Source organism: Bufo bufo, chromosome 1 (assembly GCF_905171765.1).
Source record: "Bufo bufo chromosome 1, aBufBuf1.1, whole genome shotgun sequence".
Taxonomy (NCBI): domain Eukaryota; kingdom Metazoa; phylum Chordata; class Amphibia; order Anura; family Bufonidae; genus Bufo; species Bufo bufo.
The window spans coordinates 457,936,631-457,962,668 of NC_053389.1; the positions used below are offsets into that span (position 1 = coordinate 457,936,631).

Consider the following 26,038-nt stretch of genomic DNA (forward strand, 5'->3'; position numbering starts at 1 on the left):
ACTGTGTCCACACATCATATTATATACTTCGTATTCCTCTTGTGTTACTGTATCCACATTGCCCATTAGTAAAACTTCATGTGTTGGCAATCATTACTGTATATAAATTTAGTTTTTATCAACTAGTCTCTTTAATTTGTTCTTTCCCATGTTACATATCTCACAGTCTCCCCTTGGAAACTTTTTTGTTTCTTCGTATTTTTTATTATTTCACACTTATGTCCTTCCTTTATTCAGTAGTGGCATTGAAGACAAAGGTCCGTGTAGACAGAAATGTCCTGATACGTAAAGCTGCCATTTCCTATATATTCCATCCCTTATTTAGATTCAGTGAAAGTTTAATTTATGCACTGTACATTTTTGCATCAGACTGGGAGTGTGCTGGGGAATGCTGTTTTTTTGACAAACACCTCCCCTCTTATATTTCCTGTGCCTTGAGTGTGTTATATTTGCTACTCAATTACAAACCTAACATTTTTCTGCCACACTTTTTCAGCACGTGAAAATTATGTTCAGATAATTGGACTTACCAGTAAGTGGTTCCTTCCTTATTTTAAATGTATCAACTATAGGTGTGGTGATTCCTTCAATGGTCCCAAACATGCTGCCAAGGCCCAGGTTTACCAACATGAGGAAAAACATCACAGACCAAAAAGGAGATGCAGGGAAATGTGTCATGGCTTCAGTAAAAGCAATGAAAGCCAAGCCAGTGCCCTGGACAGACTGCAAATCAGAGGAAACAAATAGAATTATTATTTGTAGTAGTAGTAAAATGCTGTTGAATTTAACCAATGTACTAAATAACAAAAATAAAGTCTAAGAGCTCATTCAAATGGCAGTATGTTTTTTGCGGTTCGCAAAAACGCAGATCTGCTTTGTTGCAGTCATGCAGCATGTCCGCAAAAAGACGGATTGCATTACGCATTTTTGCGAACCCATAGACTTCAATGGGGCCAGGTCCCAATTTTCACTGACAAGTATAGGACATGTTTTATTTGTTTTGTGGGATGGAGCGCTATCTGCATCTTTTGGGGCCCCATAGAAGTGACTGGGTCTGCATCTAATCTGCAAAAATTGCGGATCAGGTGCGGAAAGCAACATGCTGCCGTCTGAATGAGTATTGTATTGTGTCCTTAGAATGGTGGTGTCAATTTAGGCACCTTCCATAGCACATTTGGGAAGGAAAAGATTAACTAACTCTTAATAATCCAAGTACCACTAGATATCTATGCAAACACTAAATACCAGTCACAGATTCAAAATATGCCCTGATTAGGTGAAGGAGATAATTAGATGTGTAAGGGTACATGCACATGAAGAGGATTACATATGGTTTTTCCACACTGATTTTCATGCCCAATCTCATGTACAGAATGGGGAAGATTTATCAAAACTGGTGTAAAGGAAACTGGTCTAGTTGCCTATAGCAACTAATCAGATCCCACCTTTCATTTTTCAGAGCTCCTTTGGAAAATGAAAGGTGGAATCTGATTGGTTGCTATGGGCAACTAATCCAGCTTTCCTTTACACCAGTTCTGATAAATCTCCCCTATTGTGTATTTGGTATTACTACTGTACGTGCAAAGTTCACCATTTCAACTTTTCATGCTGGTCCTCAGCTTCAGGGCTCATGCACATGACCGTATGTATTTTGCGGTCCGCAAAACATGGATCCGCAAAAAATACGGATGACGTCTGTGTGCATTTCGTATCTTGCAGAAGGGAACAGCTGGCCCCTAATAGAACTGTACTATCCTTGTCCGTAATGCAGACAATAATAGGACAAGTTCCATTCTTTTGCTGAATGGACATATGGAAACAGAATGCACACAGAGTAACTTCTTTTTTTTTTTTTTTCGGCTCCATTGAAGTAAATGGTTCTGCATACAGGCCGCAAAAAAAAATATAAGAACGGCCACGGGAACAAAATACGTTTGTGTGCATGAGCCCTCAAACAAATGATGTTCCCTGAATAATGCACATAAAATATTGGCCATGGTATCACTTGAGAGCTGGGATTCCGGCCTTTTTAATTAGAGTCTAGCTGGGAAAGCCTTTAAAGTCACTCTTCACAATAAAATAATTAAAGAGTAAATTCAATATGTATTTTACAAAAAAAAACTCTTATTAGAGAAATAGTGTCATAGAGCCAATGCCAACATTGTACTCATTTTGAATTTGAAAATTATTTTTTCAATTGGTCTTTATTAAAAGTGTTGAGCCCCTTTCCCTGTACAGACTTCAGATTCTATAGTAGCAGGCTCTGTATTTTTACTGTGTTCTGTCAGGCAGCTCAGCTGACGGCTCCTAATCTGTGATCTCTGACCTTATAAACACTCATTATAGCTCAATTATTATCTAACTGATAAGAATGTGGCTTAAATAAGTGTATTTGAGCTATTAGTAATTTAGAGATAAGGGTTATTAGATGACATGTACAAAATGAAAGTAAAAGTAGGATACTCACAGCTAGGCAGAAGTTAACCCTTTATGACAAAGCTGATGAATATTTTTAATAAAAAAATTGAAAAAATGATTTTAAGCCCAATATAAGTAAAATGCAATCATAAAAACTTGCCCCTGAAGGTATACATAGCCTTTAAGAGTCTTTCATCACTTATTTTGGTAAAGTAGATATTATATAACCTACATTTTAGGTAAATCAAAAATCTTGCTGCTTGTGCTATATTCCAATGCAGTAAAGTATTGTTTTACTTCAAAACACATTGCATTTAATGTTCCCGATGCCAGATGGCACATATTAACATAATGCAATACCATCTGGTGCAGCAGAACCAGTGTATTGTAGCCAGAATCAGCAGGCATTATCTGTTCTTATAACTGCTATTAGATCTGCATGCTAAGATTCAAGTTTGATATCAGACTTGAAAACACTCTTTTACTCTTTTAAGAAGAACTCCAGAAGGGAGACAGTCTCCTGTTAGTCCAAGCAGTCCCTTTTAAGACAGGATATACTGAAAAAGCTGGAAGCAGACTGGTACCTGGTATCAATACTGGCATGTCTCCAGTATAGTGAGGGGCATCATAACATCTCCATATCCATTAACTGAGGAATCTGGAAATACAGAAACTTCCTAAACATAACTGGGCAAAATACAAAAATTTGGGAGTTCAAATACAAAGGCTCTGTGTGTACTTCTAGATCACAGACTAAACAACATTATACAATGTCATTTAGCTGCTTCTAAAGGTCCTTTTACATGGACCAACTGACCAGGTAATTATTGGGAATGAACTAGATATGAGCAAATTGATACTGCCAATTAAGAACTTGTCCTGAATTTCACCAAAAAATGGCATTCTAAATGACCCTGAATTTCTTTTGAATCCGAGATAAATAATACCTGACTAGAAAAGAGGTCTTCTTCCAAAATTACAAGGAAACTGAGTCCCTCAAGAGAAAATTGCCCTGGTTAACTGAGTGGCCTTAGTGGAGTTTTTTTTTTTCTCATTAGGGAGACCATATATTATACTTTAGGTGTATTATAGTCTAGCCAACGCTGCTCTGTGTTTCTGTGAAAAATATATGCAAATTAGCATATCTTACTTCTACTGGCATCACATAGGCTTAGTCTTTTTGGAAGAAAAGCTAATTTGAATATCTTTCCTAGATAAGGTTTGTAAATTAGCTTTCCATTGTGAAAAAGCATTGACTGAATAGTAGGAGGCTACCACCAAGAGAAAATTTTATTATGAAAAAGCACTGACTGAACAGTTTGAGGGAACCACCAGGGGAAAATCTTATTATGAAAAAGCGCTGATTGTAAAGTTCGGGGCTAATACTGCTTTTTCAAAATAAGATTTTCCCATGATGGGTCCATTTTGGGGTACATACAGCTATTTATTACATATCAAATTATTTGTAGTTTCATTTTTTTTTTTACATTTTATTAGACTTTATTTCACTTTTTTTTTTAGTCCCACAAAGTGACTTTACCAAGGAATTGTTGGATCGCTTTTATAGTATACTACAAGGCACCTGGCTTCCATGTCAACCATACATACAGTGTATGGTAGCTGTTAGGAAGGGGTTGAAGTGTACCTTTAGGAATCCATTTAAACCTTTAAACCTCTTACCACCTTACAGTGTTGTAACTATAGGGATCCCAGTTACTACTAGACTACAAGCCAGAAGACCCCCCACCACATTATTTGTTTGATCTCCTTTCTGATTTCTTTTGATGGCTGCAGTGGATGAGCTACACAGGTGATTATACTCCACCAGTACCACTACTTCGAGTGGTGGTGGTGGTGTGTAGGGGTATCCAGTTACTAATGTGAGACCCATTATCAGGACCTACAGCACAAGTAGATTAAACGTGGATATTCATGCACTGGTTGACACCAGAGAGAAAGTGCTTGAGTACAACTGCACAAAAAAAGCACAATGTGAGATAAAAGCCACCTCCTTCTGTTAAACATCTTGCAGTCATTTGGGAACCACACAACCCAATCAAAGAAGATGTGACTGCATTGTAATCATTTGCAGTGGGCAAGGGTGAGGAAAAATTATTCTAGAAGGCCTAAGCTAAACCTTTGCACTGGGGCCCATCAGTCCTTAGTTATGCCTCTGGCACCTTAGTTTGGAAACATTTGGGGAAATTCATCATTCCCCTCATGTCTCTTTATGGTGTACAAAAGTAGCAAATTCACCACATTTGTTCCTTTTCAATACATTTGTGACTTTTTTTGTTGCAATCTGCATATTCTGTATATTACACTGCCCTTGCCAAGAAAAATTAGTGGAGTGAGTGCGTTGTGAGGGCAGGGCCATCAGCCCTGTCTAATTCACCATTATTTACACCAGGAACTGGTGTAAATAATGACCAAAATCTACAGCAGCAATGAGCTGCCGTAGATTTTATTCTGGCACACAGAGAGCTGGAGGAGGCAGGTAATTTTTGACAAAGCCTATGCCTTGTCATAAATTACAGGCCTCTTCTGGTGGTGCAAGCCCTATCAAAGCCAGCATAGGACATGCTGGCCTTGATACAAATAACTGAAATATTTACTCAAAGAAGGAATTACAACTTATTTGACTGTCTATAGAGGAGGTTACCAACTAGTCCTGTGATTCAACCTTCCATCACACCAGCCCTGACCCCTCATCCAGATAAAGCAAGACAAGGGTCCTAATTGCACTTAAATAGCTTGCTAATTGTGTTTTCTGGAATTATACCTACACTCATGTTTCTCAACTGGATGAAGGATATAATTGACGGAAGTGTTATCAGTGTTGCATTTTTTTCTTTTAGTATATTTTTGGATTGGAGAATCCTAGAGCAGTAGCACCCAGTTCCACTATCTGACTGTGAATTAGTCCTGTAATTACAGCAGCATCAGAACTGATTTAAGCACTGTGAATCAGTGTATGTAAAAGGAGGAGGAGGAGGAGCGGTAAGTGTAATGAGAGCTTGCAGGCTGGTAGGGATACTGGTTATCACTGAGCTGCAACTCCGCCGTGTGTATAACAAGGCAGAGTATAATGATTTGCAGAGATTTGCCGCAAAAAATGCTGTATATGAGGATCTAAGAGCACTGCACATATATATTAAAAAGTGCTGGTGCAGTACTCCCAAAACAGGGTTACTGCAAAGGGGTAATTGCTATACTGTTGTAATGCTAAGATAAAAATTCTAATTTTCTATATTTGTATAACAACAGGATTATATGGACAAGCAAGGGTTAAAACATTGGCACATAGCTCATACTCTTGTGGCAGTGTATTTTATGGATTATTGATACACCAATAAAGAGGATATTTTAAATTGGTAAGTGACACATTTTCATCTTATAGAAAAAAGGTTACAGCCTTGGCTCATCAGCTTAGGTTACTAGGAGAAGGATCTGGTTTGGCTCATCAGCTGTGCTTAGCTGAAAAAGAGAGAGGACCTACAGTCGTGGCCAAAAGTTTTGAGAATGACACAAATATTCGTTTTCACAAAGTTTGCTGCTAAACTGCTTTTAGATCTTTGTTTCAGTTATTTCTGTTATATAGTGAAATATAATTACACGCACTTCATACGTTTCAAAGGCTTTTATCGAAAATTACATGACATTTATGCAAAGAGTCAGTATTTGCAGTGTTGGCCCTTCTTTTTAAGGACCTCTGCAATTCGACTGGGCATGCTCTCAATCAACTTCTGGGCCAATTCCTGACTGATAGCAACCCATTCTTTCATAATCACTTCTTGGATTCTGAATTAGTGGGGGTTTTTTTGTCCACCCGCCTCTTGTGGATTGACCACAAGTTCTCAATGGGATTAAGATCTGGGGAGTTTTACAGGCCATGGACCCAAAATGTCAACGTTTTGGTCCCCGAGCCACTTAGTTATCAATTTTGCCTTATGGCTCGGTGCTCCATCATGCTGGAAAATGCATTGTTCTTCACCAAACTGTTGTTGGATTGTTGGAAAAAGTTGCTGTTGGAGGGTGTTTTGGTACCATTTTTTATTCATGGCTGTGTTTTTGGGCAAAATTGTGAGTGAGCCCACTCCCTTGGATGAGAAGCAACCCCACACATGAATGGTCTCAGGATGCTTTACTGTTGGCATGACACAGGACTGATGGTAGCGCTCACCTTTTCTTCTCCGGGCAAGCCTTTTTCCAGATGCCCCAAACAATCGGAAAGAGGCTTCATCTGAGAATATGACTTTGCCCCAGTCCTCAGCAGTCCATTCACCAAACTTTCTGCAGAAGATCAATCTGTCCCTGATGTTTTTTTTGGAGAGAAGTGGCTTCTTTGCTGCCCTTCTTGACACCAGGCCATCTTCCAAAAGTCTTCGCCTCACTGTGCGTGCAGATGCGCTCACACCTGCCTGCTGCCATTCCTGAGCAAGCTCTGCACTGGTGGCACTCCGATCCCGCAGCTGAATCCTCTTTAGGAGACGATCCTGGCGCTTGCTGGACTTTCTTGGATGCCCTGAAGCCTTCTTAACAAGAATTGAACCTCTTTCCTTGAAGTTCTTGATGATCCTATAAATTGTTGATTGAGGTGCAATCTTAGTAGCCACAATATCCTTGCCTGTGAAGCCATTTTTATGCAACGCAATGATGGCTGCACGCGTTTCTTTGCAGGTCACCATGGTTAACAATGGAAGAACAATGATTTCAAGCATCACCCTCCTTTTAACATGTCAAGTCTGCCATTTTAACCCAATCAGCCTGACATAATGATCTCCAGCCTTGTGCTCGTCAATATTCTCACCTGAGTTAACAAGACGATTACTGAAATGATCACAGCAGGTCCTTTAATGACAGCAATGAAATGCAGTGGAAAGTTTTTTTTGGGATTAAGTTAATTTTCATGGCAAAGAAGGACTATGCAATTCATCTGTTCACTCTTTATAACATTCTGGAGTATATGCAAATTGCCATTATAAAAACTTATGCAGCAACTTTTCCAATTTCCAATATTTATGTAATTCTCAAAACTTTTGGCCACGACTGTATATTGTACAAGCTCCTCAGAGCTAGGCCCGAGTTCCAGAGAACCATTATCTCTGACTACAGCTACCCAAGCAAGCTATTCTACTACAAAAGTGCTCCAGAAAGGAAACTAGTGGGTCCAGAATCTGCAAGGCCATGCATTAGAGTCAGACAGCAAGGTATTGTGCATGTTTATGGCAGAGAAAGATTTTGCTGCCGTGAAAGGGAACATTGCTCACACACCTTTCCACACTTCGAGATAGTTTGACCAACCATAACTCAATTCTGTAGACCTCATCCTGGAAATTACAGAAACATCTGCTAAGAACCTCAACTGCATGCCTAAGGTTCTGCAGAGAGACTTTAGAAAGAGACGGAGTGAAGGAGTACTACAATCTCCATCATTCCCTGCTATTTATTCATTACTATTGGGGAAGAAATGTACTGTGAACTACATGGAACTGTGCCTTACTGTGCTACTGTCAGATATAGTACTACTCTTATTCTGCACTTTAGTAAAGAGGGACTATCACACCTGGCCTGGTTACTGCCATACACTCGCCATTGTACCTACCCCTCCTACCTCGCACCTGGACCAACACTAAACACTAATGGCACCCCAACTACCATCTTGCAGGTGCCCCAACATCAGAGTGGGCCCCAATGGAAGAAAACATTCCTGTCACTGCACGGCCATAGGGGGTATCAGTGTGAGGATTGGCACTGTGATTCGTGTGTGCAACTATCATTGTCAGAACTACTACCAATCCCATCCTCCACTTGCTCCTCCTGGGCTCGCTGCTCTGAGGTATAGGTTTACCTTGTTAAGCTCATCTTCTATCTGGCAAGCTGCCAATCCGAGCGCATCAAATTCTTCTTCTTTAACCTTTTTAATAATATCATACACCAACTGGTAATCCTGTGTTGTGATGCTGGAGAAATTCACATGATGCGGGATGACACTATGGGTGAGATTGCCCGCTTGCAGAAGTCTCACAATCTTCCCTGCATTCCTGCAATAATAAAGTCATTAATGAAGAATATTTAATGTGCTGACGTTCCTTTTAAAACAATTACATGAAAGAACTCGGGAATCTTACTCAGAGATGCAGCCCTCATTCATAATGTTTGCTTTGAATCCCAATACAGCAAACACGACCAATGTTGCCAAAACTGATGTAAAGAAGTTGATAAATGACACCAAGACGGCATCAAAGTGGCAATTGTTGTCTCGCTTGTTGTAGCTTGAAAAGGCAATAACTCCTCCAAATCCTAAACCCAGAGCAAAGAACACTTGTGTCGCTGCTTCTCTCCAGACCTTAGGCTCTAGCATTATTTCAAGCTGAAATGAGAAAAAAAAGTTACTAAGAAAGATGAGAGTAATTGTGCTCTTGAGACTGCTGCAAAATGCTCCGAAGTTATTTATCCTGAACATACTTAAAGGGGTTGTCCACTTTCTGGTCACTATTGACCAACGTGTTTGTATAATGACTATATGGCACTTACTAATATAACCTTTATTGAAATTCTGCACCATTTTCTATATTTAATAAGATATACTTTGTTTGCCAGTTCTTCTGTGCTGTCCACACAGAGGTCTTGTCTATAAAATAGCTGCAGATGGAGGATCATGTGACCAGGCAAATCACCTCCATGTGATGTCTCCTCCATCCCGACTACTGTTGGACATTTCACACAGGTGCAGTGTGTTTGAATGGAGAAGGTGATGTGTCTGGTCACATGACCCTCCATCTGCGGCCACCTTATGGACAGGACTTCTATGTAGACAGCACAGAAAATTTTCCTAACAAGGGCACATGACTTATGAAATATGGAAAATGGAACAGAATATCAACAAAATCTATATTACCAACTGCCACACCGTCATCTTACATACACATTGGTCACAAGTAGCCAGAAAGCGGCCAACCACTTTAATAATTAATAATAATACTTTGCACTTTTCCTTTATTTTAACATTTTTTTTGGGGCATTTTCTTTTAGCTCAGTAATATCAAGTTATCTCAGGCCTGAGAAAATTTATTTTTGTTGAAAAGTAAATTACATACATTGAACCATGCCTCAGATTTATACATTTCTTTGCAAGGGAGTAGCAATTATGATACATGACACTAGGTGGCACTGTATACAAGATTAATGATTGCTTCCATCAAAAACATAAAAAAGTCATTTCATATGTCACATAAAATGCTACAGTCTGACATGCATAGTAATATACAGTCATAAAAACAATCATTTCATCATGGTCATTTTTTTTATGAAATAAAAAGAAAAGAAAAAAAAAGCTCTGTGCAAACATGAGAATGTATTGTAAATAGAGTTGAGTGGACACCTGGATTTTCGGGTTCGGCAGGTTCGGCCGAACTTGAAAAAAAAATTCGGGTTCGGGACACGAAATTGACCCCGAACCTGAACTCCATTGAAGTCAATAAGGACCCGAACTTTTGAGCACTAAAATGGCTGTAAAAATGTCATGGAAAGAGCTAGTGGGCTGCAAAAGGCAACAAAATGTGCGTAAGAGCATGGCAAATGCTCTGCAAACAAATGTGGATAGGTAAATGAATTAAAAAAACATAAAAGACCTTAAAAAAAAATTAAATTAGGAATGATGTAGGAGGAAGAGGTTGAGGAGGCGGTGAATGGGTGGATGTGGCCGAGTAGGCTGACATGGCGGTCTAGGTGGAAGCGGCGGCGAAGGAGGAATAGGTAGCCAACACAGATGTGTGTTATTTTGCATTTTTACATAGGGGTATCCCCCAAAATATTGGCACATATAAAAAAAAAAGGAATAAGTGCACTTGAGTACAAGGATGGATGGTTGAGGCTGTTAGAACTGTCTATTCTGCACAAGGTACAGACAAGTCTTGTGGGATACATGCCTGGTTCATTTTAATGAACGTGAGCTTGTCCACGTTGGCTATGGACAGGCGGCTGCGTCTGTCTGTAATGACGCCTCCTGCCGTGCTAAATACACGTTCAGAGAGTACACTGGCTGCAGGGCAGGCCAGCACCTCCAAGGCATACAGGGCAAGCTCTGGCCATGTGGACAATTTGGAGACCCAGAAGTTGAATGGAGCAGAACCATCAGTCAGTACGTGTAGGCGTGTGCACAGGTACTGTTCCACCATGTTGTTCAAATGCTGCCTCCTGCTAACACGCTCCATATCAGCAGTTGGGGCCGGTTGTTGCGGCGAGGTGACAAAGCTTTTCCACATGTCAGCCATGCTAACCCTGCCTTCTGAGGTTCTGGCGCTGACACAGCTGCGTTGGCGACCTCTTCCTCCTCCCCTGCCTTCGCCTTGTGCTTCCACTTGTCCCCCGGCGTCAGTCGGGAAAGCTCTCAGAAGCGCGTCTACCAGCTTGCGTCTGTAGTCGCGCATCTTCCGATAACGCTCCAGTGAGGGAATTAAGGATGGCACATTGTCTTTGTAACGGGGATCCAGCAGGGTGGCCACCCAGTAGTCAGCACACGTTAAAATGTGGGAAACTCTGCTGTCGTTGCGCAGGCACTGCAGCATGTAGTCGCTCATGTGTGCAAGGCTGCCAAGAGGTAAGGACAAGCTGTCCTCTGTGAGAGGCGTATCGTCGGCATTCTCCGTATCCCCCCAGCCACGCACCAGTGATGGGCCCGAGTTGCGTTGGTTGCCACCCTGCTGTGAACATGCTTCATCCCCATCCTCCTCCTCCTCATCCTACTCCTCCTCGTCCTCCAGTAGTGGGCCCTGGCTGGCCACATTTGTACCTGGCCTCTGCTGTTGCAAATATTCTCTTTCTGAGCCACTTCTAAAAGACTGGCCTGAAAGTGTTAGAGATGACCCCTCTTCCTCCTCCTCGTCCTGGGCCACATCCTCTTCCATCATCGCCCTAAGTGTTTTCTCAAGGAGACATAGAAGTGGTATTGTAACGCTGATAACGGCGTCATCGCCACTGGCCATGTTGGTGGAGTACTCGAAACAGCGCAACAGGGCACACAGGTCTCGCAGGGAGGCCCAGTCATTGGTGGTGAAGTGGTGCTGTTCCGCAGTGCGACTCACCCGTGCGTGCTGCAGCTGAAACTCCACTATGGCCTGCTGCTGCTCGCACAGTCTCTCCCACATGTGCAAGGTGGAGTTCCACCTGGTGGGCATGTCGCATATGAGGCGGTGAGCGGGAAGGCCGAAGTTACGCTGTAGAGCAGACAGCCGAGCGGTGGCAGGATGAAAATGCCGGAAGCGCGCACAGACAGCCATTTCGGGGTAGTTGTGAATGAATTTCTGCACCACCAAATTCAGCACATGCGCTAGGCAAGGGATGTGCGTCAAACCGGCTAGTCCCAGAGCTGCAACGAGATTTCGCAAATTATCGCACACCACCAGGCCGGGCTTAAGGCTCACTGGCAGCAACCACTCGTCGGTCTGTTGTTCTGTACCCCGTCACAACTCCTGCGCGGTGTGGGGCCTGTCCCCCAAACACATCAGTTTCAGAACGGCCTGCTGACGTTTACCCCTGGCTGTGCTGAAGTTGGTGGTGAAGGTCTGTCACTGACCGGATGAGGAGGTGGTAGAAGAGGAGGAGGAAGCCGAGTAGGAAGAGGAGGCAACAGGAGGCAAAGAATGATGCCCTGCGATCCTTGGCGGCGGAAGGACGTGCACCAAACAGCTCTCCGCCTGGGGCCCAGCCACCACTACATTTACCCAGTGTGCAGTTAGGGAGATATAGCGTCCCTGGCTGTGCGTACTGGTCCACGTATCTGTGGTTAGGTGGACCTTGCCACAGATGGCGTTGCGCAGTGCACACATGTTTTTATCCGATACTTGGTTGTGCAGGGAGGGCACGGCTCTCCTGGAGAAGTAGTGGCGGCTGGGAACAACGTACTGTGGGACAGCAAGCGACATGAGCTGTTTGAAGCTGTGTGTGTCCACCAGCCTGAATGACAGCATTTCAAAGGCCAGTAGTTTAGAAATGCTGGCATTCAGGGCCAGGGATCGAGGGTGGCTAGGTGGGAATTTACGCTTTCTATCAAAGGTTTGTGAGATGGAGAGCTGAACGCTTCCGTGTGACATGGTGGAGATGCTTGGTGACGGAGGTGGTGTTGTTGGTGGCACATCCTCTGTTTGCTGGGTGGCAGGTGCCAATGTTCCTTCAGAGGCGGAGGAAGAGGCCGAGGCAGCAGCAGAAGAGGGAGCAGGAGGGGCCTGAGCCCTTTCTTGGTTTTGAAGGTGCTTACTGCACTGCAGCCCGTGTCTCGCATGTTGATGCCTGGTCATGCAGGTTGTGCTAAGGTTCAGAACGTTAATGCCTCGCTTCAGGCTCTGATGGCACAGCGTGCAAACCACTCGGGTCTTTTCGTCAGCACATTGTGTGAAGAAGTGCCATGCCAGGGATCTCTTTGAAGCTGCCTTTGGTGTGCTTGGTCCCTGGTGACGGTGGCCAGTAGCAGGCGAACTGTTTTGGCGACGGCTGCTCTGCTTTTGCACCCTGCTCCCGCTTTTGCTACGCTGTTGGCTCGGTCTCACCACTGCCTCTTCCTCCGAACTATGAAAGTCAGTGGCACAACCTTCATTCCATGTGGGGTCTAGGACCTCATCGTCCCCTGCATCGTCTTCCACCCAGTCTTCCTCCCTGACCTCCTTTTTGGTCTGCACACTGCAGAAAGACGCAGAAGTTGGCACCTGTGTTTCGTCATCATCAGATACGTGCTGAGGTGTTATTCCCATGTCCTCATCAGGAAACATAAGTGGTTGTGCGTCAGTGCATTCTATGTCTTCCACCCCTGGGGAAGTGCTAGGTGGATGCCCTTGGGAAACCCTGCCAGCAGAGTCTTCAAACAGCATAAGAGACTGCTGCATGACTTGAGGCTCAGACAGGTTCCCCGATTTGCACGGGGGTGATGTGACAGACTGATGGGCTTGAGTTTCAGCCCCAGTAAGCACAAAGCCGTATTTGTGGCCTAAATGTGACACTCACTTATGCACGTCTAATCCTAGATGTGCAGTATATCAGAGGGTTTTTTCACCCCAGTAAGCACAAAGCCGTATTTGTGGCCTAAATGTGACACTCACTTATGCACGTCTAATCCCAGATGTGCAGTAAATCAGAGGTTTTTTTCACCCCAGTAAGCACAAAGCCGTATTTGTGGCCTAAATGTGACAATCACTTATGCACGTCTAATCCCAGATGTGCAGTATATCAGAGGGGTTTTTCACCCCAGTAAGCACAAAGCCGTATTTCTGCTCTAAATGTGACACTCACTTATGCACGTCTAATCCCAGATGTGCTGTATATTAGAGTGTTTTTTCACCCCAGTAAGCACAAAGCCGCATTTGTGGCCTAAATGTGACAGTCACTTATGCACGTCTAATCCCAGATGTGCAGTATATTAGAAGGTTTTTTCACCCCAGTAAGCACAAAGCCGTATTTGTGGCCTAAATGTGACACTCACTTATGCATGTCTAATCCTAGATGTGCAGTATATCAGAGGGTTTTTTAACCCCAGTAAGCACAAAGCCGTATTTGTGGCCTAAATGTGACACTCACTTATGCACGTCTAATCCCAGATGTGCAGTAAATCAGAGGTTTTTTTCACCCCAGTAAGCACAAAGCCGTATTTGTGGCCTAAATGTGACAGTCACTTATGCACGTCTAATCCCAGATGTGCAGTATATTAGAGGGTTTTTTCACCCCAGTAAGCACAAAGCCGTATTTGTGGCCTAAATGTGACAGTCACTTATGCACGTCTAATCCCAGATGTGCAGTATATTAGAGGGTTTTTTCACCCAAGTAAGCACAAAGCCGTATTTGTGTCCTAAATGTGACACTCACTTATGCACGTCTAATCCTAGATGTGCAGTATATCAGAGGGTTTTTTCACCCCAGTAAGCACAAAGCCGTATTTGTGGCCTAAATGTGACACTCACTTATGCACGTCTAATCCCAGATGTGCAGTAAATCAGAGGTTTTTTTCACCCCAGTAAGCACAAAGCCGTATTTGTGGCCTAAATGTGACAATCACTTATGCACGTCTAATCCCAGATGTGCAGTATATCAGAGGGGTTTTTCACCCCAGTAAGCACAAAGCCGTATTTCTGCTCTAAATGTGACACTCACTTATGCACGTCTAATCCCAGATGTGCTGTATATTAGAGTGTTTTTTCACCCCAGTAAGCACAAAGCCGCATTTGTGGCCTAAATGTGACAGTCACTTATGCACGTCTAATCCCAGATGTGCAGTATATTAGAGGGTTTTTTCACCCCAATAAGCACAAAGCCGTATTTGTGGCCTAAATGTGACACTCACTTATGCATGTCTAATCCTAGATGTGCAGTATATCAGAGGGTTTTTTAACCCCAGTAAGCACAAAGCCGTATTTGTGGCCTAAATGTGACACTTACTTATGCACGTCTAATCCCAGATGTGCAGTAAATCAGAGGTTTTTTTCACCCCAGTAAGCACAAAGCCGTATTTGTGGCCTAAATGTGACAGTCACTTATGCACGTCTAATCCTAGATGTGCACTATATGAAACAGATGTTTTTTTTTTCACCCCAGTAAGCAAAAAGCCGTATTTCTGGCCTAAATGTGACACTCACTTATGCATGTCTAATCCTAGATGTGCACTATATGAAACAGGTGTTTTTTTTTCACCCCAGTATGCCTCAGTATGAGAAAGCCGTATTTGTGGCCTAAATGTGACACTCACTTATGCACGTCTAATCCTAGATGTGCACTATATGAAACAGATGGTTTTTTTTCACCCCAGTATGCCCCAGTATGAGAAAGCTGTATTTGTGGCCTAAATTTCACAGTCACTTATGCACATCTAATCCCAGATGTGCAGTATATCAGAGGGTTTTTTCACCCCAGTAAGCAAAAAGCTGTATTTCTGGCCTAAATGTGACACTCACTTATGCACGTCTAATCCTAGATGTGCACTATATGAAAAAAAGTTTTTTTTTAACCCCAGTAAGCAAAAGGCTGTATTTCTGGACTTGCAGACATGCAGATATCCTGTGCTGGTGCACTATCGTTGCATAAAATGGCTGCCGATTATGTATTGATATTGACAAACTGAAGTAAAAAAAGTTCGTTTTCAGCAGTAGTTGGCTCAGGGCAGGCTTAAAAAAATTGTGCACTGCACCCACAAAACACATTTGCCGTAGATCGTTGAGTAAAAAAGCAGTTCTTTATAAGATTTTTCCCTGATCTCTCCCTCACAGCAGCTGCAGCCTCTCCCTACACTAATCCGAGCAGAGTGACGGGCGGCGCTACGTGACTCCAGCTTAAATAGAGGCTGGGTCACATGCTGCAGTTGGCCAATCACAGCCATGCCAATAGTAGGCATGGCTGTGATGGCCTTTTGGGGTAAGTGGTATGAGGCTTGTTGATTGGCTGCTGTGCAGCCTTACAAAAAGCGCCAAGAAAGCGCCGAACACCAAACCCAAACTTTTACGTAAATGTTCGGGTTCGGGTGCCGAAAAACCTAAAGTTCGGTACGAACCCGAACTAAACTCTAATTATAAAGTAAGCAATACAATTTAAGGGCTTTGCTATATACCAAGGGTAGTGTCATAGAGTCCTGCTGTGCTTTTACTTCCAAAAGGGTTGGCTTGTTTGGTTTAGAAAATCTGACTTCAAATTTGAGTAAAAAGAGTGGATCCCTTCAGTCAGAACCTCTATCAATTAGCTGGCGCAAAGAGTGACTACAAATAATGATTCTCTCTCTGGAGGACCCAACATGGCCGTGCATTACACAGAGAGCCCATTGATGATACTACATTTTGCCTGTGGGGGCAATGCAGAGAATTGAATGTCTGTTGGGTTCCTTCAGAGCCCGTAGGGAGTGACACATAATGCTTAATTTACCCTGTAGTGGTGCTACAAGGGAACTAATCACTCAGGTTCATCCACAGAGCCCATTTATTTAAAAGGCTTATCCAGGAAAAGCTATTTATGACTTATCCTCAGGATAGGTCATCAGTACCAGATCTGCGGGGGTGCGACACCCGGGACCCCCGCTGATCAGCTGTTAGAAGAGGACTTGAGCGTTGTGGCCTCTTCCTAGGCCAGTACTGTACATTGGTCATGTGGCCTAGTTGCAGCTCAGTCCCATTCAAGTCAATGGGCCTAAGCTGCAATACCAAGCACTGCCACTATACAATGTACGGCGCTGTCTTCTGAAAGCTGCCAGGAGTCTGCATCGCTCGTCGGAGCTTTGGTGAGCGCAGTGGCTCCCTGAAACAGCTGATCGGTGGAGATGCCAAGACTTGGACCCCCGCTGATCCTGAGGATAAGTCATTATCTTTTCTAGGATAACCCCTTTAAAGAACAACATGTAATGCTTTATTACCCCTCTAGTGGTGCTGCTGGGAATTGAACACTTGCTCATGGGTTCTTCCACATATTAGATCAAATCTCTAAATTGAAGTGAGAGAATTTTTTTTTTAATATTCTCTTCTTCATTAATTTTCCATAATGATTCAGTGAACCTCACATCTAGTGAATTGATTCTAAAGACTACCGGTCATCATGGCATGGGGATAATAAAGAGTTAAATTATTTTTACATTATGCAAAGTAGATGTATAGTACTTTTTTGTTTGTGAAGCCAAACAGTGACATACTATTGACATCACAGAGAAGTCCTTTTGGCACCAAATACGTAGATAACTGTCTCCTGCTATGGAGCCAATGTCTAGAATTGAGCCATTGTGTTTGCATTTTTATGATTAAAATAATGCAAATCAACAGAAAACCAAACAGTACACAGCTTTTAATATGGTAAAAGTTCTTAAAAAAATGAAAACTGAATTCCAAATACAAATAGATTTTTCCATGATTTGGAGTGAACTATTTTCCAGGGAAACAACTATCACCGTATAATAATCTAAAGGAATTTTTAGATGAATTCTGCAGGACAAGAGCGTACATTGCACACTGCAAAACCGGTCCCACAGTACAACTTCAAGAATCAGCATCGGTGCATTCACACTGTGTTTTGGTGCTATTCCATACAGAGGTATCTAGTGCAAAAAATGTCTACCATGTGCAACAGATGCCACTGTATGCCTAAGGCCTCATGCACACGACCGTTGTTTTGGTCCGCATCCGAGCCGCAGTTTTTGTTTTAAATGGGGCCGCAAAAGATGCGGACAGTACTCCGTGTGCTGCCCACATCCGTTGCTCCGTTCCGTAGCCCTGCAAAAAAAATATATTCCTATTCTTGTCCGTTTTGTGGACAAAAATCGGCATTTCTACAATGGGCCGCCCGTTTCGTTCCGCAAATTGCGTAAGGCACACGGGTGGCTTCCGTTTTTTGCAGATCCACGGTTTGCGGACCGCAAAAAACGGAACGGTCATGTGCATGTAGCCTAAGTAGTGGCATTTATCATGGGTAAGTATCAGGAAAATATCCAAGCATGTACCTCTGATGGACACAGGAAAATGCGGCATGAAAAGACACTATGTTGTCATTATCTCAGCTGTGCATGGTGACAAATAGTGATGAGCGAGAGGTGCCATATTTGATTTTGCAATATTTCGTGAATATTCAATTGAATATTCATCTTATATTCGTCGAAATCGAATATTCTGCATTATTCTATTTATAGCGAATAATATGCGATTTAATTATTCGCGTATTGTGATTTTTTACTTTTTTTTAACTGTATAAGGCAACTTTCCTATTGGTTGGCTATGGCTATGTCTAATATGTGTATTTTACGAATATTCGCTATATTGCTATATATTCTTGTTTTAGAATATGACGAATATTCTAAAAAACGAAGTTATAGCAATATAGCGAACATTCGTAAAATACACAACTAGACTGTAATTTAGCTAATATAGTGCTACAATTTTTTTTATAGTCTAATTTTTTTGGTCTCTTCTGAACTTCATATTTGGAAAAAATTTACACTATCAAAAAAAAATACTATAGCACTATATTAGCTAAATTGCAGTCTATATGTGTATTTTACGAATATTCGCTATATTGCTATATATTTGTTTTTTAGAATATTCGTCATTTTTTTCCATATGAAAACATGATTCCTTCCTGCTTAAGTTGCTTGAGGGCCAATGACTCATTGACCCACAAGAAAGAAGCAGGGAGGAATCATGTGTTCAGATGTAAAAAAATGACGAATATATTCGAAATATTCGCGAATTAGCGAAGCTGCGATATTCGCGATTAATATTCGCTATTCGAATATTTGCGCTTAACACTAGTGACAAAGCTGCCACACTGAGGAATCGCTGCTGCCATTATAGTTGCAAACTGTAAGGGCTGTTTCACACGAGCGGATGCCGTGCGTGGCATCCGCTCCGTGAAAGAGAGCCAAGACCCGATGCAGACTGCAGAGGCACGGAGCATTAACATGACTGATAATGCTCCGTGCCTCTCTGTGATCTCTTTACTACGAAATCACAGGTGTGCACTTTTTGACAGTGCTGCCTATATGGTTGTGCACGTCCTTTACATATTTTTTTTTTGCGCTTTCATTAGTGTTGAAACGGTTAAAAAAAGGGTATATTGATGTATACAGGCCAAAAGTATGCCAAAAGGACTATCAGCCAAGACAACTTTAGGAAGAGAATTAAGTAGAATTGACTACATTCTGTAATATATATTTATATATATTTAGTAGTCGTAATCTGTATTGTTTCTTAATGAAGGTCAGCAAGCCTTCACCGTCATCGCTCCGTCTCTTCCCGCCTCATGTTTACCACCACTTCAGAACAGTGCCTCCTACAACTCTATGTTATGTCTTCACCCAAGGGAACTTGTAACTGGCGGCTGCAGCAACAGAGAGCTGATCTAGCCATATTACACACATCTCTATAGATGTACTGTCCTCATAGCCACTAGCACAGATGCAGGGATGATACAATCTATGCATGCTTCCCGTTCACACCTATTCCTGAGAAACTGACAAAACTCTGAAGCTCTTTTCACACTGCGATAGCAGAGCACGTCCAGGGCTTGCTTTGGGAGGATTCACCCAGAAGTCGCGCATGGTAAAAAAAAAAAAAAGATTTGACTTTTTTATTGGATGCCTTTGTATTCTCTAGTCCGTGCAGTAGAAAAAAATAATAAAAACTATGGCACTTACCACCAATTGGTGGTCAAAAGAACACTAATGGTGGCCTATAGGTCCAATTAATGGGAGTTTTGCCAGCATTTACGGTAAATGTATACTGTAGACATGGAGTGAAACCCTAACAAGGTATATTTTACACTGCAGGAAACCCATACAGTATCAAAGGACACTTTACAGAATCATAGGACACTACACAGGACCATGGGACATGCTTTCACATCACGTACCAGAAATCCAATTAGAACTATCACTCTCATCGTGTTCTGTTTGGTTTTTCAAATCCACTGTGCACACAGACAATATCAGATACATGTGCCATATGGATTGTGCGTATTTTAAAAGAGTGTCCTTTAGGCACACACATGGAAGGTACGGTATACAAGCACTTCGCCAAATAACCTTCATAATACAAGGGTAGCCAGTATAAGATGAGATAGTTATACCATGGCAAATATTCAGATGTATGCAACACTATACCATACAGGTGCACAAGTCCAGATGTTACCGTTGTGTATGTCAGATGTACAATATAAACCAACCAAATGTGGTGTGAACAGAGTCTTACAGTCAGAGCAGATTTATGAGGAGCATTTACCATTATGACAGACATCTCAGGTTTATGGATGGCAATGTACCACTCAGGAGTTGTAAAAGCTTGGTGTCTCTTTCTGAACAGTTACTGATATAGATTTTTTTCCTGAAACATACACAGACACAAAAATGGGGGGGAAAGGATTAAGGACTCAAAATTATACTTATACTCTTACCTTTGGGGTGAACATGTGTCGGATGCCATCAACTGAACCGTTTAGGAGCAAAGCTCGTACAAGGAAACAGGTAAGAACCAAATATGGAAAAAGAGAACTGAAATACATGACCTGGGGAGGACAAATAAAGAATATGTTAGTCCTTGTCACAGTCCTATCCTAGACATTCCTGGGATCGCTGCAGGTTTTAGTCTGATCCATGGAAGTAAGCAAGCATAGCTGCCCCAGAATTAGTGGACAGGGATCATTAGGATGAGTGCGATAATTACATTTGTCCCCTGACTGCTTGAATCATTCTATAATGACTATTTCTGCTATTTTTATAGTATACTATTTGGCTCAGTCTTTGTCAATTTTAAGATGTGTTTGCTGTCAGTGAATGGGAACACTGGCTCATAGTTGATAGCTCTATCTAAGGGTATGGCCACACACATCATGGGTCCTTATCTGTCCGAAATTAACACGAGCAAAATCAGCACCAAATTATGAAGGTTTTGCTGTGGGTTTTGTTGCTGAAACGCTGCAGATCCGATGCAGATTTCACCCTCTACACTGCAAAGGGTTAAATCCGTGGCAGATATCCTCAAACATAAACTGACATGCCGCAAATGTAAAATTCAGACCACATGTCAGGTTATATGTGAATTCCAGCGCAGACATTTTCTGCAGAGATTGGATGAGGTTTTTTAAATATTACCAACTGAGCTGTTACTATAAACTCTGCTGATTTTCTGCACGCAACTCTGCTGCATTTACCATACAGGTGAAACTCAAAAAATTGGAATATCGTGCAAAAGTTCCTTTATTTCAGTAATGCAAATTAAAAGGAATTGCATTAATGCAGCTTAAAATTATAATTTTGTGAAAAGGTTCAATATTCTAGGCTCAAAGTGTCACACTCTAGTCAGCTAATTAATCCACATCCCCTGAGCAAAGGGTACCTCAAAAGTGAGACTTTGGGGTTTTCATAAACTATAAGCCATAATCATCCAAATTATAACAAATAAAGGCTTGAAATATCTCGCTTTGCATGTAACGAGTCTATCTCATATGTTAGTTTCACCTTTTAAGTTGCATTACTGAAATAAATGAACTTTGCACGATATAAAAAAATTTCGAGTTTCACCCGTACAATAATTAGACAGCCTAAACATAGACAGGCACTAACAAGACGTGCCAAATTCATCACAGTGGTGCACATTGTGTGATAGATTTGGCGCTTCTTTCTACAAATTAGACACTTTTCTCTTTTTAGGCCAACTCCTTGGCAGCTTTCACATAGTCAAGCCTGGTCCACATTTCTGTTTTTCAGTGACGTGTGTTGTCCGCATTTTCTGCAGACAGCACACGTACCCATTGACTTGAATGTGTTTGTTCACACATCAGTATTTTTTTACTGACCATGGGAGACATCATGGAGACATGCACTACTTTGGTCCATAATGCGGACCAAACACGGCAATTGAAGTCTATGGGTCAGTGAAAATCACAGACACAACACGGATGGCTTCTGTGTTGCGTCCACTTTTCACAGAGCAGTGTCTATGGATTATGGGTGGCAAGTGGAGGGTAAAAACGGACATAAGTACCAAATGTGGATCCTTCACGGATATCTTCACAGATGAAACACGGACACTTTTTTTTCCACAGACAGCAAACTGACAAGGAAATGTGGACAAGGCCTCAGTGTTTGGTCAGTATTTCATCCGTGATTTCCATCAGTGATTGTGAGCCAGTACTTTTCATCAGTATTTGTCAAAACCAGGAGAGGAACTAAAAGACAGAGATGCATAAATCTTTCCATTATACAGGTCTCTTTCCATGCAGGTTCCACTGCTGGTTTTGGCTTACAAATTTTTATGAAATATACTGACCAAATACTGACCACGTAAAAGTGGTCTAATTGACTGGGACCTGGCTTTCCTACAATGACTAGACCTGCTCTCACATATATTTTATCTAAATAACATATTGGAAATATAAACTGTCATAATCCTATGGGATTACTATTTCCCTGCCCCTTTTATGGACCTATAAACCTGTTGTCAATATGGAAGGCTCTGATATACTCACTTTGCCTGAAGACTGAATGCCTTTGATCATGGCAAGGCACACCATAATCCATGCAGCTAGTAAGCATAGAGTCATCCTCCAGTTGAGTCCTCCACCTTCTGAGATTGAGCTAGTAATATTTAATGCTTCTCTGTACCAGTAATATGTAGTTGCAGAACTTTTCTCACATTCAGGTTCGATATCTGAAACATGACAAAACTGTAGTATAAATGCTACCATTCCTCCTAGATATGAAACACACACTAAGCTTGAAAGTGTTAAAAAGAATCTCACCTCATACACCATTTAGGCCTATTTACAAGAGAAAAAGCCATTTATTTGATTCTATATCTATAATAAGGATTGGAGATCTACTTTTTTCTAATAAAGAGCTCCAAATGCTCTCCCTTTACACGTCCATAATAACATTCTGCCTAGGGGAGTATATTGCCACAGATTAATACAGCTATTTGAACTAAATAATGAAACTGTATACAGGGCTTGCATTAGCTCCCCCTAGTGGTGCCTGCAGGCCACTAGAATCTTCTCATTTAACTCTATGACTGCCACCAAAAGAAGCAGAAGGTCTAAAGCTCTGCTTAACAGTAAAATGGCACTCCTGTCTCTATACATTTTTAAACTTATCAACACAGAACTATAGATCTAAAATAAAATAATGTTCCATTTCATTCCTGGGACAATTAAACATTTAAAAAGTTTACTTTGCAGTGATGATAGTAATGTACATGATTACATGTTGCAATATATTCTGTTACAATACCAATGGACGTTTTGTCTATAGATCATACATTTCCTATCTGCCTACTAGTTTGCACTAGTTTGACTCTTTAATGTAAGCATTTAATCCAAGTAAATAGAGCATATGGTAATATCTCACAGGTATATGAGGCATTTTTCACCAAAGGGCATTGGTCCCAAGGCAGAGGATGCTGGAAGGACTGTGAGAAATAAAACAGGCTCCATCCTATGATGACATTGTAGTACAGAGCCACGAACAAGCAGACCTGTAAAATAAGACAAGTATATGAGTAAAAATGTACGGAAAGAACAAAACTAATATGGGGAAATATTTCTGACTAATTGTGACTAATATTGTTTTTAAAAAAAATAGGTAGAACATGTGGCCTGTACTTCATGCCACAGCAGAAAGGGCAGTTACAATGAATTGTGGGCCTTTCCGCTTAGTAAACTCCATAAAAGACTTTGGGGGGTCACTTATTAAGACAGGCATTTTAGAAGCCTGTCTTAATAAAGCCCCTGTGATAGCATATCCGAAGCTGGTCTAAATGTAAGACAGATTCCTAGCTGTCTTATATTTAGACCATTTTCTATGAGTAAAACAGGCGTAGAAAATGATGAATGAGACGGACCTCCTGGCCTGTCCCCTTCCCCACCATGTCCACTTTCTTTAGACCTGGCGTGAGGTGAAAAAAGTCACAGATTGCGGCACAAATAATCTTTGCGGCACCTATATTAGGCGTATTTCTGATCGTAAATAACCCTCTTTGACTTCCAATAGGTGACACTAGCAAGACTTCTCTTTGTCTCTTTGCACATTATTTTCCAATGGAGCATTGCCACAACGTCTCCATACACAGCTGGTCTCCATAAGGAGTTTATTAAGTTACAATATTATGCAGTACAGTTGTTTTTTCTGTGTTACAGCAATATAAAAGGGGCATATTTATGGGGCTGTGTATATATCGCTAATGGTGAAGGCTACAGGGGGCTTTATACTATGCTGCTCTGTCTGTATATATTACCCTGATATGCTGTACGATTGAGCTGACTATTGGTCATTTTGATCTTTGTGCCCCCCATATATTGTCCTTCAGATGTGGTTATCCTTCCACTGTCCTCTAACTATTGTCTCCACCTGGCATATGCGCATCGCTCTGGTGCGCTGTTTGGCTGGCATTGTAGTGACGCTCCTATACCTGGCTGTTTCAGGGTCGGCCGACGTGCGCCCGCGTGTCATGTGATCGGACCCGGGCGGGGAGGTGTGGCTGCGTGATGTTAGATGCGGCTCCCTCCCTCCTCCTGGTCTGGTCATGTGACACGGTGGGCGTGCCTCGCCTTGCTCTGTAAGCTGGGTGGCGCGTCTTTATGATGTCATCCCTGCAACACTGGGCGGATGCGCTAATCAGCTGCCAGCTGTGGACCACACCATTTAAGGACGAACTCAGTTTGTTACTTTACCTCCTGACGAAGCCTCTCCAGGTGAAACGTACGTCGAGGTGCAGCTTTTGGTCACACGCTCTGGGTCCAGCATATCATGGGTAATACATGTTTTGTTGTTTTGCTCAGTTAGTTGTTATTTTTCCTTTTATATTTCTATTACCACTTGCACTTGGCATACTTGCCTCTGTCTGTATTCTACAGTTCAATGGCTATGTGCATACTTTATGCGGCCATCCCAGGTCTTTGGGTGGACTAGTTTGCCTTGTGCTATTTGTACATTTTTTTCATTATTTTTTATGTTTTTTCTGTGCATGCAACATACATACCAGTACATGTTATTTTGAGTGAACCTACAGTTCTCACAATTTTCATGCTGATGTATACCTAGGGCTGTGACCTCTTTTTCCCTGCCAGCTGGGTGTTTGGGAGAGAGGTTGTATCTGACCTCCTTATATGAGGTCTCCCCCCCTCCTGTACACTTGTGCCTTATGTCTCATTTAGTATTTGCTATTTGATCATGTCTTAATAAATTACATATATTTTATATGTGTGTCTCCCACTTTTCTTTGGGGTTATTGGTTTTGTTTTTGGGTTGGCTCCATAAGGAGAGCCAGTACCTTCTCTAAGCTGTACCAGAGTGCTGCTGCCTCTTCGAACAGCTGATTGGCAGGGTGGCTATCAATATCATTCTTGCAGTACCTCCTTTTTTGTTCTCCTCTTGTCTGTTTCTCACACAATCACCTACAAGATTTGTCATGTGCATCTCCCCTACTCTGGAACTCACTATCCTAGCACACCACACACTCCCTCAAGATTAAAACCTTCAAAACCACCTGAAAACCCACCTCTTCGGGAAAGCCTGCCATCACACAGCCAGATAAACAGCTTTTACCCTCACCCACTGTGTCTTTCCCCTCACCCTTGTAGATTGTAAGCTCTCACGGAAAGGGTCCTCTCCCCCTCAGTTCAAGTCTTTCAATACTGTAGTTTCATGTCATTGCACTTGTGTTTCATATTATGTATGTAATATACAGTATGAAATTGAAGGTGCTTGATGATAATAATAATTATAACAATAATAATTATAATTATAATAATATCATAGTCTTGAAAAACTCTTTAAGCAAAGTTAATTTGATAAATCAATTTTTTTTTTTAATTAATAAGATACTGCGAACAGGTTAATACCCACTTGGTCTCAGACTGGTTTCAGAGACCAAATGGAAAGGTTAGCTTATGGCATCTGCTCACATGGTACAGTGCTGTACGGTATTGGTTGTTGCTCTAGTACTGTGGTTTTGGTCTTGTGCGGCCCAGAGCCAAGGGGGCTTAGTCTGACAGCAGGGGTGTTGATTTGCTGTTGGAGCGGTGGTCACCATGTGGTGCTGTGCCAGATTAGTGTAGGGACCCACTCAAAAAAGTCCACAGTAATATGGTAAGTGGACCTGTGCATTTTTATTAAAACATATGT

At 41.9% G+C, this 26,038-nt stretch overlaps 1 protein-coding gene across 1 annotated transcript in view; it reads right to left on the reverse strand.

Annotated features, from left to right (window-relative positions):
• SLC6A15 (solute carrier family 6 member 15) overlaps positions 1–26,038 on the reverse strand; it is a 90,207-nt gene that overhangs the window by 19,772 nt on the left and 44,397 nt on the right. Inside the window, exons 4-9 of the mRNA XM_040408545.1 lie at positions 23,264–23,390; positions 22,387–22,568; positions 20,314–20,424; positions 8,550–8,791; positions 8,270–8,462; positions 531–723 (exon numbers count right to left, since the gene is read on the reverse strand). Of these exons, the coding sequence (XP_040264479.1) occupies positions 531–723; positions 8,270–8,462; positions 8,550–8,791; positions 20,314–20,424; positions 22,387–22,568; positions 23,264–23,390 (1,048 nt within the window). The remainder of the gene's footprint in view (positions 1–530; positions 724–8,269; positions 8,463–8,549; positions 8,792–20,313; positions 20,425–22,386; positions 22,569–23,263; positions 23,391–26,038) is intronic.